Below are 19985 nucleotides of genomic sequence, written 5' to 3' on the forward strand. Positions count from 1 at the left end.
TGGTGAGAGAGAGAAGAGAGAGAGAGAGAGAAATGTGATTTAACTTAAAATGACTTATTTGGAAATTTTAATTCCTTAAGGATGGCAAGAACAATATAGAATCCTTTATAAATAAGACATGTACTTGTCATTAACAAAACTCAAACTCTCTTAACTGTTAGTCCTTGTAGCTGAGGATAATGAACATCATGAAACCATGACTACATTTATGCTTCCATTGTAAAGAAATATTATGTAAGTGAAGTGCCACGTGACAATTTTAGACTAAAAATGATAAGAAGAATTAGCTACACTGCATCTTTTTTGGTAATGCAAATGTGTTGAATTTACACATGCACACTTGCAAAAATTGAAACACATTTTAGTTTACTGATGATCACCTATGGCTATAGTTAGCAAAATAAAAAAGTCGAGCCACCTTATGTTAAAGCAAATAATTATCCTTGTGAAGACACAGAAGAGGAGCCAAACGCAAGCATTTGCTAATTGCCTTTTCTCTCTGAGACAAGAGCTGCTGCTCAGCAAGTTCTGTGTTCCCATTTTAGCTTCCCAGACATGCCCTTCGTGCATCTCAAATGGAAAGTCTAAGGTGCTTCCCACACAAGTGTCATTCTAGTGTTAGTGGTCCTAACATTAGTGAGGCTGAAAGAGAGACTTCGTCTTATGTACTTTTTTGACATTGATACATGTTTTCTATGTGACTAGAAAAAAAATCCACTCATTAAGGGGCATAGCCATTGTTTTGTATCTCAGAGAGGTATTGTTTTAGCAACAAGATGTAGAGCTTTGAAAAAGCTTCTGTTAATCCCAATGACCTTTTAAATCACTGTAATCGAAGCTACCAGTTGCCCTGATAGTCAGTAAAATAATGTACAATGACGTGTTGAGTAACAGTTAACTAAGAAATAATTTATTTAAGGATTAAGGATTTCCTCGATGGATTAAAAGCTCTAAGCCTAAGAAGCTGGAAATGTTTCTGTGGCATTTGTCGATCTCTGTTGGAGATATTTTCTCCAGTTTGCCTGAGTTTAGGGAGTTGGCATGATTACATGGTGCCATAGTTGTCATTTTAAAGAATTTTAAATGTAGAGCATAGAAAGCAATATGTTCTTATTAAATGTTGCCTATTTACTAATGAATGTTACTATAATTTGATGCTTGGGCGTTTAAAAAGACTTGATAGTCTTACCTGGAAAAAAACCAAAAAACAAAAAACTAAGTTGGTGCAAAAGTAATTGCAATTTTTGTCATTACTTTTAATTAAAGCTGCAATTACATTTGTACCAACAGAATACATTAGCTATTTGGCATTTCTGGACTTTTCCAAGTGAGGAAAAGTCATTTTGTTTGTGTCTGTATGTGTTTAAAAGTCTCTGTGCACTGTCAGGATTTGAGGCAGACGCTGTAGGGGTCTGTTGGACCAGGGAACCTACATTTTCAGAATCCACAAGTCAGAGAATCTTTCAGTTTTTTACCCCTACCTGCAGCCAAGTCTTTGGATTATTCTGACCAGTATATATGCAAGAACAATCTTGCAAGAGCCGTGATGTTCTTTTCTGTCTCATGCAGGCATCTCACAAAATCCTTCTGAATCCAACTACCTTGAAAAGCTGTGCAAAATTTATTTTCATTCTCAGAATTTAATTGATTCTATGTTACTTGGAGTGGATATTTTCACATATGGAATGAAATGGTACCTGTTTTTGTACTCAAAGAATCTTCTTGCTTTTTGTTATTGTGGTTATTGTTCCGAGTTTAATATCCTATTTTGATTTTAATAGGCTTTTCCTCTTGCTGAGAAGCCTTTGCCTAAAACGTTACATAGGTGAGATGCAATGACTTTCCATCACAACAGTGGCAAAGACATTGACCCTGGGTTTCAGCTGCACTTCCCTGGAGCTGTTTCCTGCTGAATTTATTAGTATCTGCTGCTGCTGACTGTGTCTCATGGTCAATAAACCATGGCTCGTGTGGAGTCTGGGCTGCTTCCCCTGCCTTCAGCCTCCTGGTAACCTGAGCGCCTCATTACATGGAATTGTGTGGTGCCTGTCTCCCAGGTATGGTTATGCCTCCTCAGCAGTCTGCACGCCAAGTGCATTGGTTCTCAGATGATGTATCCTCATGAACTATCAGGGCTCTGACCACTATTTCCAAATAATGACTCTGACTCCAAGGTTTGTAGCTGAAAGAGGAGTTACCATCTTGCTATTTCTGGGCATTTTGATATAAAAAATGCAACTGGGGCACAGATTGAATAGAAAATGAACACAATGTCACAGTTTCTCTCTTATGGAATACGATAGTCTGAATCTCACAGAATCAATCATTGTGTAAGGGGCCTCTTTCATTATTAATAGGGTAGCCCAACTGAGCCTAGCATTCAAGATTTTAGAAAAGGCTAGAGTTGGCTGGGCACGGTGGCTCACACCTGTAATCCTAGCATTTTGGGAGGCCGAGGTGAGCAGATCATCTGAGGTCAGGAGTTCAAGACCAGCCTTGCCAACATGATGAAACCCCATCTCTACTAAAAATACAAAACTTAGCTGGGTGTGTTGGCACATGCCTGTAATCCCAGTTACCTGGGAGGCTGAGGCAGGAGAATTGATTGAACCACGGAGGTAGTGGTTGCAGTGAGCCCAGATTGCACCACTGCACTCCAGCCTGGGCAACAAGAATGAAACTCCATCTAAAAAAAAAAAAAAAGTGGCTGGAGTTGGGGGAGGGAAATTATAGGGGACGGCCATTTCAAAATTTGCACAGCTCTGTTTCTCTAAGCTGGGCTCTCAAATAGGGCATTCACTAGACACTTGCGGTGGTATTCCAATTCATTAAAACTGAATAAAATTCACAAAGCAGTTCCCCAATCAGAGTAACCACGTTTTAAGTGCTCCACCACCACACATAGCTAGAGGCTCGACGCAGATGACAGAACATTTCTGTTACCGTTGAAAGTTCTACGGGACAGCACCTCTAAAGGTAGACTTGAAAATCACAACCATGGGACTTACATGTATGCAAAAGTCAATCCATTTCTGGAACAGAGAGGTTAAAATGATGCTGCTACACTGATCTCCACCATAACGAGTGGAGACCATAATCAGCATACTGTAGTCCTATTAGAGAAATGGCAGTTGTGGGAAACCTGGAGTGCTGGGATGGGGGATGAGCTCCAGGGCACACATGGACAGTGGGAGCCCTGAGAGCAGTGAGATAGAACTACAGAGGCAGACGTGGCCCTTGGAGGAGTCCTGAGCCTTCAGTGGATCTCGGTTCTACCTGAGCAGAAGTAGGGTGGGGTGGGGATTGTGAAGAGGACTTGAGAAAAGTATCAAAGGAAAGCAGAAGAGCAGGGAGAGCAGGTGGCTGGTGGAGACCATAGCTAACCTTGATGGAGTACCTGCTCTAAGCAGGTGGTGACCTAACCTCCCACATTGGATGATGTCCTTTAAGCCCAAATGCGATTATGTCCTTTATGAGATGACAGGCAAGGGCCAGAATGGAGCTGAAGAGTTCACCATTCCATGGGAGGATGGAATGATTCCCAGAGACTCTAGGAGGATCACCCGGTTGGCAACAGACTGCCTTCAATCAAGCAGGCTGGGGCCTGGGAATAGTGAGAGGGGATCAAAGGAAAGCATGGCCTTGCTGGGGTCCTGGGGTTATATTCAATCAGAAAGCAGAGTCTAGAGAGATGAAAAGATGCCCTGTATCTTCCATAGACAGAACACGAGGGAGCCAGAACCGGAACCCCTGGCTCAGGACTCCTACAAGAGTACTGTCCTTTTAGACATTATTAATGGGGTGGCGTGCCCCATTGACTTGTCTAACTTTATACAAGTCTGGGGCAAAAGTATGAAACCTGGAACCTTTTTCTAAGCTATTTCCAGCTTTTCCTTCATCAGCTACTAGACTCCCAAAGTTTGGCTGGTTTTCTAGTTATAAAGGTCAATGCATGTCAGTGACTGGGGAGTAATAAAGCATTGGAAGGCAGGGGACACGTGGATGAGGCAGTGATGCCCACCATGCCCCACGTACCCTGCCCTGCCATGAGGTCACAGGAGGGGTCCAGGTAAGCAGTTAGAAAGAGTGGTTTCATGGTGGATATTCCAATATGAATTTACATTATGCAGCAGCACTCAGGGAGTTGACTGTACTTGTAATACTTTAAGTTTATGGAAACATTTGTCAAAATTAGGGGAAAAATATCTGGTGGTTATCTGCCCAAATTTTCATTTATGAGACATGAGGGCAATCCTGAAAAACCTTTGGTGCAAAATTTTCGTGCTATGGTCAAGATGCCAAGAAGATATAGCCTTCGTTTGTTCCCTATACACTGTGGTATATGCATGTGATGCAGGAATTACTGCAGCCATCTTGTCACCATGAGAAGTTACAGCCAGAGGATGGCATCCATTAGCCATGGTATACAGCTGATGAATGAACCAGCCCTGGAGCTGCCCTACCATTGGACTTTATTATGTGAGTTTCATTCTTTCACGCAATAAATATGAAATGAGCACCAACAAACTCTAAGATTGTTGAAGGCATTTGGGATACCTCGGAGGACAAACATACAAAAATTATTAGCCTGTGGACTTTCTGAATTTGCTTATTGTTTTAGTCTCTTTAACCTTTTTATTACGTGCATCCAGAGCATCTTAACTTACACCCTGCTGACTGCATATTGGCTTCACAGGTAACTGAAGAATCTATATAATAGCATAAACGTAATCAAAAGGGCACTTCTTATTTCTGATCTTTTTCTCATTCCTTGTCTTATTTGATGTGTCTGCATTTGACCATGCAGGCAATTTTGGCTCCAGCTGAGCACCAGTCTCTTGCTTTGGCTTCCATAATGCTACACATTTCGGGTTGACCTCTTATTTTTTGAACACTTCTTAGTTTTTGAGGGTCCTTCTTACTCCTAGATCATTTTTTTACTCCTCAAACATTAAATGTTGGGGTTCCATGGAGTCTTCTATCAGGGCCACCTTATTTTCCTACTCTACATTCTCTCTGAGAAATACCATCAATTTACATGACTTTACAGGATGTATACACTGACCAGTCCAAACCCTCTCCAGCCCAGCCCAGCCCAGATCTCCCTTGAGTTTCATGTCTGTATATTTAATGGTCTACTTAGATATTTGGATATCTGAGACTCAATGGAGACAAATCATCACAAGGTTTTGTGTCCTAAACTCACTTCTCTTGGGATCCCAGCTCAGGGAATGGTCTACCCAGTCGTCCAAGCCCAAATCCTAAGTCTCAGTGCTGCCTACTCCCTTTCCTCACTTCCCCAAATCTAAGTGGTCACAGGGCCCTTTTGACCTCACCTCCTAGAACTCTCCAGTCTGTCCTCTCTTCTTCCTCACGCTTACTACCCTTTTCCGACTACCCACCATCACATCATCTGAGTCCCAGCAACAGTCAGCTAGCTGGTATCCCTGATTCATGCCTTGCTCTCCTTGCAAGTCAGTCTCCCTGCAGGCAGTGTGATGAGGCTGCAAATCTGATTATGTGGAAAACCCTCCCAAAGCACCTCACCATTCTCAAGATGAAGAATAAACAATGAACATAATTTTCCAGCCTGCATGATCTGTCTTGACTCTCCCTTTCCTTACAGACATGCTGGGCACTCTTACCCCTTCCCTTCATTTATTCCTGACTCTGTGTCTCCAACTGTACTGGTCCTTCGGCTTGTAACATTCCCTCACCCCTCCTATCTTCTCTAGCATAATTCTTACTCACCCCGCAGGGTTCCTCTAAGATACTGCTCCTTCCAAGATGCCTTCCCTAAGTCCCCAGACCTGGATGGGTGATGCTTCCACGTGCACCTGAAAATCCTATCCTTTCTCCATTGTAACTGCCAAGCAGCCTAAACCCATCACCAGCACTGTAAGTTCTATTAGTCAGAGATGCCTGGCTTAGCCTTCCTAGTATTCCTGGTGCCCAGAATGGTGCCTGAAACACAACAGGTACTCACAAATATATAATGAATGAGTGCATTTATGGGGAATGCTTACTCATTACAATAATAATGATTATTACTTCATTAATTCTTTAGGCTTGGGATAGTGGTTTTCTGAGAGAACAGTGTTGCTTAAGAGAATTTGTATCACAATTGCTCTTTATTCTTATTGTTTAAACCACTTTCCATCTGTCTTAATTTAACACCTTTACATTTTTAAAGGTGGATTTTGTTTAAAAAGCAAGTCCAAGTAAACCTATTGTATTAAGTGCTTAGGTGCTACACAAATGATTATAGGTTGTTGATGCTGAAAGTAAACACTCTTTTCATTTTCACATGGTTACTCCAAATCACAGCTTTCAGAAAATGCCATTTCTAGGTGAGACATCAGAAACAGCTAAAAATGTGACAAACAACAGTGCCTGGTAAAGGTTGTGAAAAGCATTTCCTATAAACGTCAAGCTTTAAGTCTATGCACCTGGAATACCAGATAAACTATGGGATTTAAGAAGGCTCGAGTCTACATTTGTCTCCTCTAATACAGAGGAGAAGTTTTATTTTTATTTTTAAAATATGATGACCTTTTAATTTAAATATCCGGCTTTTCCATCTTGAATGTCAGAAGAGGAAAAACGCGACCCCTGTGTAAAAGAGTTGTCAATTTCAGGAAGCTTCTGTTTGTGTTTATAATTAAAAATCACACCTTCCAAAATGTTGCTCCAACCTGATTAGGGAAAACAACATACCTCAATGCACTTTATTACTTGCTTGGCATGTTATCTCTAATTCCCAGCACACAGTGGAAAGCGAAGTTGCTCACTGGCATGCTGTCAGTTTTATTCTTTCCTTGCAGGATACATGCCCTCCTGATCTCTTTTCCCCTCCCTGTGGGATTACCTCTTCCCCCGGGTCTAGGTAGGACTGCAGTGGAAACTACTAGGTGAGTTGCGGCAGCCTCAATGATCTCACTGCAGGCTGCCACATTTAGGGTGTGGAATTGTCTAACACGCAGGGACAATGCCATTTCATTGGATGGTAGAGAAGTGGGTCTTCTTTTCTCTTCCCCATCCTCTCAACAAAAGATACATCCATGTGAATTAAACATACCCATACTATACAAAGCGAGTGACATTGTGACAGAATTGAGGCTTCATAGAGAAATCCAGTGATGGAAATAGCACAACTACCAACATTTTACAAATATAGCATCATGTTTATTTGTAGAGATTACTTGCAACAGCCACTAATAGCAATATTTATTAAGATTCTCTGACAACCAATGGGCATAGCTTTCCTGTGTCCCTATAAATCCCAAATGAAGAACATATGATCTCAGCAGGGGTTTTAAGAGTTCACACGCACTGGTTGTGACTTAGGATGCATCAGTAACCTTTCTTGGCTTCAGCTGCTTCCCGTCTACATTGGAATAATGAGTAGCTAGCCAGGTGACTTCTTGAGATTCTTGTTAAGTCTGAGAAATATTATCACTATTTTACTAATGGCCAAACAATATACAGTTGATCCTTGAATGACACGGGTTTGAGCTGCAAAGGTCCATTCGTATGTGAATTTTTTTCAACCACAGATTGAAAGACCTGTGCTTGGGGGGCTGATGTTCTGCATACATGGGTTTCATAGGGCTGACTATGGGCCTGGAGTATGTGCAAAATTTGGTACGGGAGGTGGTTCTGGAACCAATCCCTTGCGTATACCTTGGGAAGACTATACTATTGACTGACATTGCTCTATTTTTCCCATAACACTTAAAGACACTATCTGAAAGTAGGGCATTTGGCATCCATGTATACAAATATATGCATAATATAATATCACCTATTTAAATAACTGGCAATAAAGTTTTATGGACCATAAAACTGAATAAACAAGGGGGATTGGTGTTGTTAGTATTCTGGATTTCACCAGTGCAGTGAATAAACCAAGTCATGTGAACATGCAGAAATTACCTCATGCCTGTATTCACTGCTTTCTATTAGCATTTGCTGAACATCAATTTTGTCCCAGGCACTGCTATAGACACTTGGGCTACAACAGGGAACAAATTAGACGAAGACCCCTGCTCTGCTTGGTGGGGCTTATGAAGTGAGGAGAGATAGACAAGAAAAAATTAACATGATAAATAGATAATTTAGAGGCGTTTGAAGGTGGAAGGTGATAAGAGATAGAAGAAAAAAAGGAAGAAGGAGGGTAAGGGATCTAAGAACTTAGAGAAGGTGGCAGCGATTTTAAACTTGGTGGTCGCAGAGTAAGCTTCACTGAGAAGGTGACACCTCCGCCTGGAAAGAGGAGCAGCCATCTGGATATCTGGGGGAAGAGGCTTCCGGAAGATGGTGCAGCCAACACAAACCTCAAGGGCTAGGAAGCAGGGCTGAAGTGGCACTAGGGAAAGGGAATTTGTAGAGGGATGAAGAGAGTGAAAATAAAGGTTGTGGGGCAGATCATGCAGGGCTTTAGGCTGTTGTAGAAACCTGGAATTTCTGAGTGAAACGTGGAGCCACTGCAGGCTTTGAGCAGGCAGTGACACGCTCTGATTTACCTGGTAATGAGAGAGAAGCAAATGCCACCGAGAGGCCTTCATTGAAAAGAAACATCCCGGGGCAATCTGAAGAACTTAAGGGCTCATGAATGAAGTTACAAGTTGCCTCAAAGTCGTAGTAGGACCAAGTTTCAGAATCTGGGTGCCCAGGCCCCTGTTTGAGTCACTCGGTCACTTCATTTAGATCTCTGTGAAAATATCACCTCCTGCAAGAGGTCCTCCATGATTGCATTGACCTAAAATCACAACCCCCTTCTCTTTATTTCCTTACCCTGCTGCTTCGTTCTTCTTCAGAGTGCTCATCACTCCTTGGCAATAAATACTCTATGTATTATTTCCTATTTCTGACTAGAAGGTAAACTCTGAAATGGTAAGATTTTGCAATTCTGGTTATCACGGTAGCTCCATACTGAGACAACTCCTTGGCATAGAGGGAGCACCTGGTGCCAATTTGTTGAATGAATAAATACATGCAGTAGTCCAGGTGCCAAGAAGAACTTTGTTTAATTAAACTTTGCTTAGTTTGTTTAAATTAAGTTCAAATTTAAGCAAATAGGTCATAAGATTGAGGAATAAATAAAAATAAACTGTCGAACTACAGATTATTTTACACCATTAATTGGTTTAACATTTTTACTATTTAGAGTGTTGGCAGTTCATCTTAATGTTTAAGTTGTATTCTTTATAAGACAATCATATTGTAGAAAATCAGGAAAATGGGAAAAAAAGAACCTACAATTTTACGTCTGTGTTACCATCACAACTAACATAATTTAAAATTTCCTTTTATGTGGTTTTCAAAGTATGCTGCATTCTTACCTGGCCTCAATATGTCTAGAGATCAAACTATTTCCTCTGATTTTAAAACTTTTATCTAAATCTCTGAACTGTAAAATTATGTGATTCAATATGGAAGCCGGTAATAATAATAAAAAAAAAAACCTGTTGAATAACTACGCTCTTCTTGTCTAACAAACACACTCTGTTAAATGAGGAATCTCTGCGCTAGTTCAGTCGACATTTGAGATTATTTTTCTTAGACCCAAGCTCTCATTTTGCCTGAATTAAATTCATTGACTAGTTTGGAATTTTAACCCACCAAGAAAAATGGAAAGAATTTTGAAAACTGTCAGAGTAATAAAACCTCATTAATTCTGTGTGTGCTCCATCCAAATAATTATGACTTTCAAATCACTACAGTTTATTTTCATGGTTTCTATGAACAAGTGGGGCATTATCAAGCAAAATCAATAATGTAAAAAGCACTGGAAGGGAAAATCCTACCCACTAAAGACAAATTATTTTCCACCACGTTAGCAGTATCGTGCACACAAACAGAATAACTGCAGCACAAACAGAGGCGGGGCCTGGAGGCTGCATGCAGGTGGATGGGCTGACATAGTCATTACGAATCAGTGCGGTAGCTGTCAGGGTCCATGCATCTCTGGTGGAAACGATTTTGCTGCTGGTAACTAGTTAGAGTCATGTGTGCTAACACAAGGAGGTGGTGCAAAATGAGGAATTACCAGCCAGGCAACATGGAACGGTTGTTTCAAAGCTATGAGATTTATCCTTGAAACGAACAACTTAAGAAAACAATTACAGTCTCTTTGCCATTTGCTGTTCATCATGCTGTGGCAATAAAATTTTATTTGCTTTACCCCCCAGAATCTCGGATACAAGAAAAAGAATGACATTGTAGAAAGGGAAGAACAAATGACAGGAAAATGACTTGCTTAGAGGCTAGGAGGAAAGCCAGGTGGAACCGAATTCAGCTACAGAAAACTGGGTTCTCGGTGGACACTGACACGAAGGCCATTCTGAGGAGGTCATAGATCTTTGTACTTTTTTAATCCTCAGACAAAAGGGGACAGTGATGTCTACCCTTCTGACTTCTTGGACCTGTTGACAGGGTCACCTAGGATGAGGCACATAAAGGGTTTGAAGAAAATATAGACAATGATGACGATGATGAGACTAATAATCACAGCATGTTAACCCTTATTGAGAATTTATAGATCGCTATAAAGTTACTGTTATAAAAAAGTCACTGTTTTATTTCATATGCGCGATCTCCTGTTATCCCCATCACACCATCACCCATACTTTCAGATAAAGAAAGAGAAGCACAGAGAAGTTAAGCAACTTGACTAAAGTCGCACAGCTAGTCAACAGTAGAACTAGAATTGAATCTGATTCTAGGGCTCATGCTCCTAACTGTCGACATACCACAATATAAGGCAATGAGATTAATATCCACGGTGATATAAAATGAATGCTTTTATCAGAAAATCCCACAGAAAACACAAAACTATACACTACTATGGGCAATGAAGTTTTCACTTTAGCCCGTCTCTTCTTCTCCTCTTCCAATCATCCAAACAGTAAACATTTTTGAGCATCTAAACTATATCAGACATGATTCGGGGCTTGGGGAATCGCAGCCTCTGAGGCCCCTGCTCTCCTACAGTTTATGTGCTAGTGAGGAAAGTCAGTCAACAAACAACAGAAAGAGCAAACAGTGATAAGTGCAAGGATCAAAGTAAAACAGGAAGTTGTGGTGGCAAGTGACAGGTGGGGACTAGACTGGTCCTTCCCTCTGCAATCACTTATTTATTTATTTATCTGTTTGTTTATTCATTTCCTTTTTTGAGACAGAATCTTGCTCTGTTGCCCAGGCCAGAGTACAGTGCAAAATCTTGACTCACTGCAACCTCCACCTCCTGAGTTCAAGTGATTCTCCTGCCTCGGCCTCCCAAGTATCTGGGGCTACAGGTGAATGCCACCACACCCAACAAAGTTTTGTATTTTTAGTACAGACGAGGTTTCACCATGTTGGCCAGGCTGGTCTCAAACTCCTGTCCTCACGTGATCCACCACCTTGGCCTCCCAAAGTGCTGGGATTACAGGCGTGACTCACTGCACCCGGCCTGCAGCCACTAACGGAGCGCAGGTCCTGTGTCAGCTCCATGTGTGCTGATGGAGAAAGAAGCAAGTGTGACAGAGGCACATCGCCTGCTCTTGGGGGAACTGTTGGTGAGGCCTTGTGGCACCAACAGTCAGGAGTTCTTTGAGAGCAGCCTCAGGGACCCTCCAGTCTCAGGGACCTTCTCTTTCTTTCCCTATCAAATGAGGCTTTTGCTCCAACAGTTTGTGACTTCTTTTTATAAGTCAGGAAGCCACTTAGGCAATTCTTACCTTATCCCAGTTATTAGATGTAATGGAAATAATAAATGCTACAGTAGATGTATTCTCTACTTCAGAATATTCCTGAGGGAGAAGAGGCATTGTTTAACTGGATCTGAACAAGTTTTGGCTGTAACAATAATATTTATTTAAGCACTTGGATGCTTATTATATAATATTATACCTTTAGTTAAGTTTATTTTCCATCTCTCCTGGGGGGTGAATATGGGGAAAGGAGCTTATGATGAAGCATGGAGATTTAAAGTCAGAACAAGGGAACGGCTGGGTACGGTGGCTCATGCCTGTAATCCCAGCACTTTGGGAGGCCGAGGTGGGTGGATCACCTGAGGTCAAGAGTTTGAGACCAGCCTGGCCAACATGGTGAAACCCCATGTCTACAAAAAAAAAAAAAAAGAAAGTAGCCAGGCATGATGGTGTATACCTGTGGTCCCAGCTACTCAGGAGACTGACGCAGGAGAATCACTGGAACCCAAGAGGTGGAGGTTGCAGTGAGCTGAGATCGCACCACTGCACTCCAGCCTGGGAGATAGAGGGAGGCTCTGTCTCAAAACGACAACAACAACAAAACACAAGGGAGGTTTGGGGGATCATACACACAGCAAGACATTGAAGAAATGCAACAAAAGTATGGATTCTTTTCCCCTGGAGAGCTTAATCCATCAAAAAAGTGGTATTCTGGTATGGCCGTACACAGAAGTTGATGGATAAAGCTGGCTTACCACAGGGCTTCCTTGACTCCGGGAGGCTCTGATAATGACAGAACGTAGTTTGGAATCGTGCAACTTCACATCCTGCCTCCACTATGCCTTGCCACCAGGGCAGGGCAAGAGCTAGGCCACTTTTTGCTTGCATTTCAGGCTAGTAATTTGTGCTAAGAGAAAATACTTCAAAAGTACCACGGGGAAGGCCCATGACAGGAAAGAAGGAGGTCAGATGCACCAGAGGAATAAGAACCAACCCACAAAACAGTAGAGTCCGAAACATGTGCCAGAACCCAGAAATACAACCTGCCTTGTTGGAGTAGAACACACATGAGGCACGTAGAAGACCCACAAAAACACAGTAAGTGGACTGCGTCGGCAGATTCCAGGAGCACTTTGACTATCAGGATGGATCATTAAAGTAGAATATTATGTGATTTAATAATCTGGCCCACAAGATAACACCTCCCTGAAACAATCAGAAGACCTGACATAGACACTGTTGATGATTGTAACAAGATTGGAAGTGACAGTCTGTTATTTCACTTAAAGCGCTAACAGAGGGAGTGTGGGCCTCAGAATGAGAGAGAGAGAGATAAGAGGGAGACAAGGGAGGAGGAAGAAGAGGAGGGAGGAGGACGAAGAGAAGGTGCATGCATGCAAATTCAATTAAAAATTGCAAAGGCTGGGCACGGTGGCTCACGCCTGTAATCCCAGCACTTTGGGAGGCTGAGGTGGGAAGATTGCTCGAGCCCAGGAGTTTGAGACCAGCCTGGGCAACATAGTGGGACCCTGTCTGCACAAAAATACAAAAATTGACCAGGTGAGGTGACACACACCTGTGGTCTCAGCTACTCAGGAGGCTGAGGTGAGAGGATCCCTTGAACCTGGGAGGTCAAGGCTGCAGTGAGCATGACTGCACCACTGCACTCCAGCCTAGGCAATAGAGCAAGACCCTGTCTCAAAAAAAAAATAAAAATAAAAAAAATATATATGTAAAATAAAATAAAATATCACAAAGTTCTTAGAAAAGAGGAGTGAAGGATACTTGATATGCCCTATAGATTACTGCATACATTCATATTTAAAGGCAATAATTCGATAAGCAAAGGACACATGGTATTCACCAGCAAATATCTATGGACGTATTCACAGAGCATTTGAAGCCTGTAATATTATCATTTACAATATCTTAAATGCACAGTTACACATCACAAATTTATCTCCTTTAATTTATTCTGTTGTGGTGTATAGACCACCAAAAAAAAAAAAAAAAAAAGACACATGTTAAGGAAATCCTAGATGAGTATGGATTTTTCACATTTGTCTTGGGAATCCCTAGTGCCTGAAAGAGCCTACACAGCTGACTGCAGCCTGGTCGTGTGTATCTGCACACCGACAGACTCACGACCAGTGCCTGCATCATTCCTGGGGCCACATCATTTTGCTTAGCCTTCTATAACTTGATTCCAATGCTCAGAAAAGGGAGTTTTGTTTCCCTCGTCTCATATAATGCTGACAGCTTCAGCACTGTCTGTTATGTTCTCTTTTCTCTCCAGAACTGTCTGGAGTTTTAACGGTTCAAATCCTGATATATGGTGATACAGGAAACGAAATGGAACTCCAAGAAATATGCATGCAGATTCTACGCATGACTCTTTGGCCTGTGGACAGCAGACCAAACCTCCTTACCTTTATCATAGATTTCCTTCAGGACTCCTCGCTTTATCAGCTCTTCTCTGCTTTGCCTCATAGATATTTTCCTTTCCAGGGCTACAAATAAAAGACAAACGGGGAAGCAGATGTGAGTAGGAAACCAAGCTGTCTTCTAAAGAATCCTATGTTAACACATATGGCAATGTAATGTATTAGACAGCTTCTGTAAATTGTGTTTTGCTAATGTGAGCTAATGAGACATACCAATTAATATGTTTTGATACTATCATAATAAGCCTTTTAATCAGATTATGTCATTTAAGCTTCCAAATAATCTTCAAATTATCACGAATGAGAGGGTAGGCATTCTTTTTTTTTTTTTTTTTTTTTGAGACAGAGTCTCACTCTGTTGCCCAGGCTGGAGTACAGTGGCATGATCTCAGCTCACGGCAACTCCTGCCTCCCAGGTACAAGTGATTCTCCTGCCTTAGCCTTCTGAGTAGCTGGGACTACAGGCACAGGCCACCGTGCCCAGCTAATTTTTGTATTTTTAGTAGAGAGGGGGCTTCATGGTTTTAGCCAGGATGGTCTCGATTTCCTGACCTCATAATCCACTGGTAGTGGCCTCCCAAAGTGCTGCGATTACAGGCGTAAGCCATCGTGCCCAGCCAAGGTAGGCATTCTTATTTAATTGAACCCCAATTTATGGTTGAACCTGTAGCACAGAAAAGCTCAACAACTTGTCAGAGTCACATTGCTACTGAGTAAAGGAACTAGGATTCAATGCCAGAAACACCACCTTGGATGTCAGCCGAACCTCACGTCTTACTGAACTTTCCTGAACATGGCACTTCCTCCCAGGAGGGACTGCTGTTTCAATGATCCAGTTCATAGAGATCAGGCCTCACTGAGGATTCCGTTGCTTTCCAGCTATTTTAAAAAATGGTGTGAAAATACCTTCTGAGAAGCTCTCTGGTGTGGCCTCCCATGGTCCGGAGGTGATACTGTCTAAAGGTAGGGGTGGCTTCCATGGCACGGCCCCTCCACTGCCTTTTTCTCTTAGGCTCCAAGCTGGAGCAGCCAAGTGGAGAAGGAACTATTCAGTTACCCAATGCACCTCCGCCATGGCCCTGCCATGCACCTAGGTCAAGAGCCTGGGAAGGTGGCAGCGGGGCTGGAGGAGGGAAGAGGGAACAGTGGTGTGCTGGGGGGCACATCCAGTAGAAACAGCCCAGGAGTGGGGAAGTGAAGGGCTGCCCAAGAGGCAGGCCTATGGCTCGAAGGAGGGACACAGGCAAACATGGGGAGGAAAGAAGGCTATTCCAGCAGATGGCGGAGTCTCTGGTACACACTGACTCAACCTCCACAGCCTTCAAAAACATATTCAGGGGAAAATCACCAGCTATAAAATAAGGAAACTACTTTATGCAGACAAATTCAGATACAGATTAATTAAACACACACTGCCCTCAACGGAATTTAGTCCAAAGAATATGAAGAAGAACTAGGAAGAAAGCAAGCAAATGAGGATTATGGTTCTAACTCTGTCACCCTCTAAACTATGGGACATGAGTCAAGTGACCTTAGTCAAGTCACTTTGCCACACTGGGAAAACACTGATGCCTCAGCCTAACCATTCCAATTTCATAGGCCCAGGGTAGGACCAGGACATCTCCATTGTGATAAAAAAGCTCTCTGGGTTATTTTCAGGCATGACTCGGCTGAGAATCACTAATTATATATTTTGGAACTTACTATTTTAAAAATGTTACATTCTAGTTCCCTCTCTTAAATTATAATGAATTAACTGGTATGAGGGAGAAAAATAAATGTTCGGTTAGGATGCACTCACATAGAGCTGACGGAGAACATATTAATCCTAAAATAGAGACATAAATCTGTACCTACGGAAGTGGTGGCAGGAAGGCTGTATGGGAGGACAAGGGGAAAAGCTGGGTGCAGGAAACATGGAAACTGTCTGGGGGTTCAAGAGTTTTATTTGTCAAACCAGATGACATGATATGGTGGCAGGAAGGCAGAAAAATGTTCTTTTTGCAGAAGAGAGCTTGGGGAAGGGCTGGAGAAGGGATATAGAATTGCATGCAGTTAGGTTAGAAGGTTAGAAAGTTCTGCCTGATGTGAAAAGATCTGCTAAGCAGCCGAGCATGGTGGTTCACACCTGTAATCTCAGCACTTTGGGAGGCCGAGGTGGGTGGATCATTTGAGGTCAGGAGTTTGAGAGCAGCCTGGTCAACATGGTGAAACCCTGTCTCTACTAAAAATACAAAAATTAGTCAGCAGTGGTGGCGCATGCCTGTAGTCCCAGCTACTTGGGAGGCTGAAACGAGAATTGCTTGAACTCGTGACGCAGAGGTTGCGGTGAGCGAGACTGCACCACTGCACTCCAGCCTGGGCAGCACAGGGAGACTCTATCTCAAAATAACAACAACAACAACAACCCAAAAAAAAAAAGGGAAAAAGAAAAGATCTGCTAAGCAGCACAGTAGGAAAAGACTGGACAGGTAAGGTGAAGCAGGGGGGCTTTAAGTATCGGGTTTGTTACAGATGTTTGGGTGACATAAAGCCATTCAAATGTAAAGAGATGCTTTCCCCTTCTGTACTTAACCACATAAATAAAACAGATTTCTCTTAGACAAAATGAGGTTTCCCAGGTGTTCTAAACCACAGACTAAAGCAGAGAGACCTGGTCTACAGCATTAAAGGAAGATCTGCGATGAAGTGAGCAGAACCCTGGAGTTGGAGGTCCAAGATCCTGAGCTATTAGGAGAAATGTGGATGTTCTCAGGCTAAGCACTCAGCCATGTGGACATCAGCTGTCACGAACAACTGTGGATCCGCTGTCCGCAGTCAAAGGCACTGGCTGGGGCTGGAGATAATGGTGACCAAAGAGCCAGCCATTGCTGTGATAGAATTTACAGACTCGTGTGACATTCATTACTTAATGTGTGATCACAAGTTGAGAGAAGTCCTCCTGAAGAAAAGGGACAAGTTCCTATCGAGCATATGGTAAATATTGTCCCTGATTGGGGTGTTGAAAAAGGCTTTTCTGAAGAAGAGATCTTTGAGCTGAGGGGGGCTGGGTAGGGGCCGAGGGAAATGCTCCAGATAGAGCAGCCTGCTCTAGATGGAGAAATCATGGTACCAGGAAGGAACAGAAAGAAAGCTGGTGTGGCTGCAGCTGCCAGCATCAGATGAAGAATGTTTGAGATGGGGTAGGGGGCTGGGCCATGAAAGGCCTCATGGACCATGTTATTCTAAGAGCAATGGGAAGAAATGATCAGCTTTGAGGATATGAAAGATGAACATTCACTTTAGTATAGAGAATGGATTGGAAAGAGGCCAATGACTAGGTGATTATAGGCATCTAGGCAGGGGATGATGGTAGCTGAGACGAAGATGCTATTGACAGTGACAAAAGATGCACCCAAGACATGTGAAGGTGGCAATGTAGACACGATTAGATGTTAAAGCTTGGACACGGGCCGGGCGCGGTGGCTCAAGCCTGTAATCCCAGCACTTTGGGAGGCCGAGACGGGCGGATCACGAGGTCAGGAGATCGAGACCATCCTGGCGAACATGGGGAGGCCGAGACGGGTGGATCACGAGGTCAGGAGATCGAGACCATCCTGGCGAACGCAGTGAAACCCCGTCTCTACTAAAAATACAAAAACTAGCTGGGCGAGGTGGCGGGCGCCTGTAGTCTCAGCTACTCGGGAGGCTGAGGCAGGAGAATGGCGTAAACCCGGGAGGCAGAGCTTGCAGTGAGCTGAGATCTGGCCACTGCACTCCAGTCCGGGCGACAGAGCAAGACTCCGCCTCAAAAAAAAAAAAAAAGCTTGGACACGGATATGCAGGAAAGAGAAAGGCCAAGGAAGGATGCCTTGGTTCCTGATCTGCATAACTCAATGGATGGTGCTGTCCATGACTAAGGCAGGGAGTGCAGGGCGACAATCGGGGTTGGAGGATGCATGACAAGTTCAGTGCTAGCCATATCCAAGAGACGTGATCAAGCACGTGCCAGGGAAATGCAGTTGTATACTTTATAAAACTGACATGGGAAGTTAAATGAGAATGTGCTACATGGCACAGACTATGCCAGATGCTTCCATGCACCAGTGCTTCTCAAACTTTTCCATGGAAACATTCCTGATGACAAAGGGAGAATACTAGGGGCTCCAAGGGTATGACTCAAAGTTGCCCATGCCACGCATTAAAGAAAGTATGTTTCTTCAATGTACTAAGTTTCCTTTGAAAGTAAATGTAGAAATCACATAATATATCTGTTTTAATTTAAATAAGAAAATACTCCTGCTCCATCACCACCAATTTCCAAGTTAAAGTGACATGCTGGAGATGGCTTTTTTCTTCTATGGCTTTGTCCATTCCTGGTAAAGAATCCTAAGCCCACAGCGAATGCACAGATCATCTTGAGAAGCGTGAAAAATTATGTTACTTAACTTAATCTTCAACACAATCCTGTAAAGTATAATCATTCCCATTTTACAGTGAGGTACCTAAGGCCCAGGAAAATGAACTTGCTCAGAGTCCCACAGTAGTAAGTGGAAGGGCAGAAAGAGATTTTAATGCTCTTCCCTTTTTCTCCATGATGCAACGTTGTTGTGAGAATGATCATAATGTATAGGAAAACTGCAAGGATCTAAAAACAGAAGGCAATCTGATTGTTAGTTTACTTGGGGTTGAAAGTCACGGTAAAGTGACATAATTCCACTTAACTCTCAGGAGCTTCTTCCTTGTAAGGAACTCTTCAGTTTTTTTGTTTGTTTGTTTTTGTTTTCGTCTTTTGAGAAGGAGTCCTGCTCTGTTGCCCAGGCTGGAGTGCAATGGCCTGGTCTCGGTTCACTCCAACCTCTGCCTCCTGGGTTCAAGCGATTCTCCTGCCTCAACCTCTTCAGTAGCTGGGATTACAGGTGCCCACTGCCACACCTGGCTAATTTTTGTATTTTTAGTAGAGACGGGGTTTCACCATGTTGGCCAGGCTGGTCTTGAACTCCTGACCTCGTGATCCGCCCGCCTTGGCCTCCCAAAGTGCTGGGATTACAGGTGTCAGCCACTGCGCCCAGCCAGGAACTCTTTTCTTCTTACCATCTCTCTTAACAAGGTATGCATGATGCCTCTCTTCTGATCTTACTTTCAGCAGCTCTTCCAAAGTCAGAGCTAAGTTTAAGTGGGTTCAAAGTGTTCTGCAGCAGGCAGGTGTATGCACACCTACCCCCCACGTCTGAGGAAAGCTGAGAGGACAAAGAAAGGCTAACAAATTCATCTTCTGAATTTGTTGTAGGGACTCACAAACAGAAGCCATGGCTGGGTCTTGGGCAGCAGTGAGATGAGATAGTGGACCCCCAAGCCATTATTCTCCCAGACCCAGGGTTTCTATACCAAACGGAAAGGGTCTACATGATTGAAAATAAAGTGTAGGACAACTGAAGCATGGTAACATCAAGGTTGTTTTGACCTAAGGGCACCACTCATGGCAAGTACATGCTCTTGCACAGAGAACAGTAGTTAAAGTGGAAGTCTCAGAGGCCTTCTAAGACCTGGGGTTGGCCGGGCGCGGTGGCTCAAGTCTGTAATCCCAGCACTTTGGGAGGCCGAGACGGGCGGATCACGAGGTCTGGAGATCGAGACCATCCTGGCTAACACAGTGAAACCCTGTCTCTACTAAAAAATACAAAAAACTAGCCGGGCGAGGTGGCGGGCGCCTGTAGTCGCAGCTACTTGGGAGGCTGAGGCAGGAGAATGGCGTAAACCCGGGAGGCGGAGCTTGTAGTGAGCTGAGATCCGGCCACTGCACTCCAGCCTGGGCGACAGAGCCAGACTCCGTCTCAAAAAAAAAAAAAAAAAAAAAAAAAAAAAA

The 19985-nt window shown here is 43.2% G+C and overlaps 1 protein-coding gene across 8 annotated transcripts in view; it reads right to left on the minus strand.

The window, feature by feature from the left end:
- Positions 1-19985, minus strand: part of PHACTR1 (phosphatase and actin regulator 1) — a 571629-nt gene that overhangs the window by 110922 nt on the left and 440722 nt on the right. For all 8 annotated transcript variants that reach the window (XM_023185354.2, XM_031935689.1, XM_023185352.1 and 5 more), the window contains one exon: positions 14126-14206. In XM_023185354.2, the coding sequence (XP_023041122.1) occupies positions 14126-14206 (81 nt within the window). The remainder of the gene's footprint in view (positions 1-14125; positions 14207-19985) is intronic.

The sequence above is a fragment of the Piliocolobus tephrosceles genome, chromosome 5, assembly GCF_002776525.5.
Source record: "Piliocolobus tephrosceles isolate RC106 chromosome 5, ASM277652v3, whole genome shotgun sequence".
Lineage (NCBI taxonomy): Eukaryota > Metazoa > Chordata > Mammalia > Primates > Cercopithecidae > Piliocolobus > Piliocolobus tephrosceles.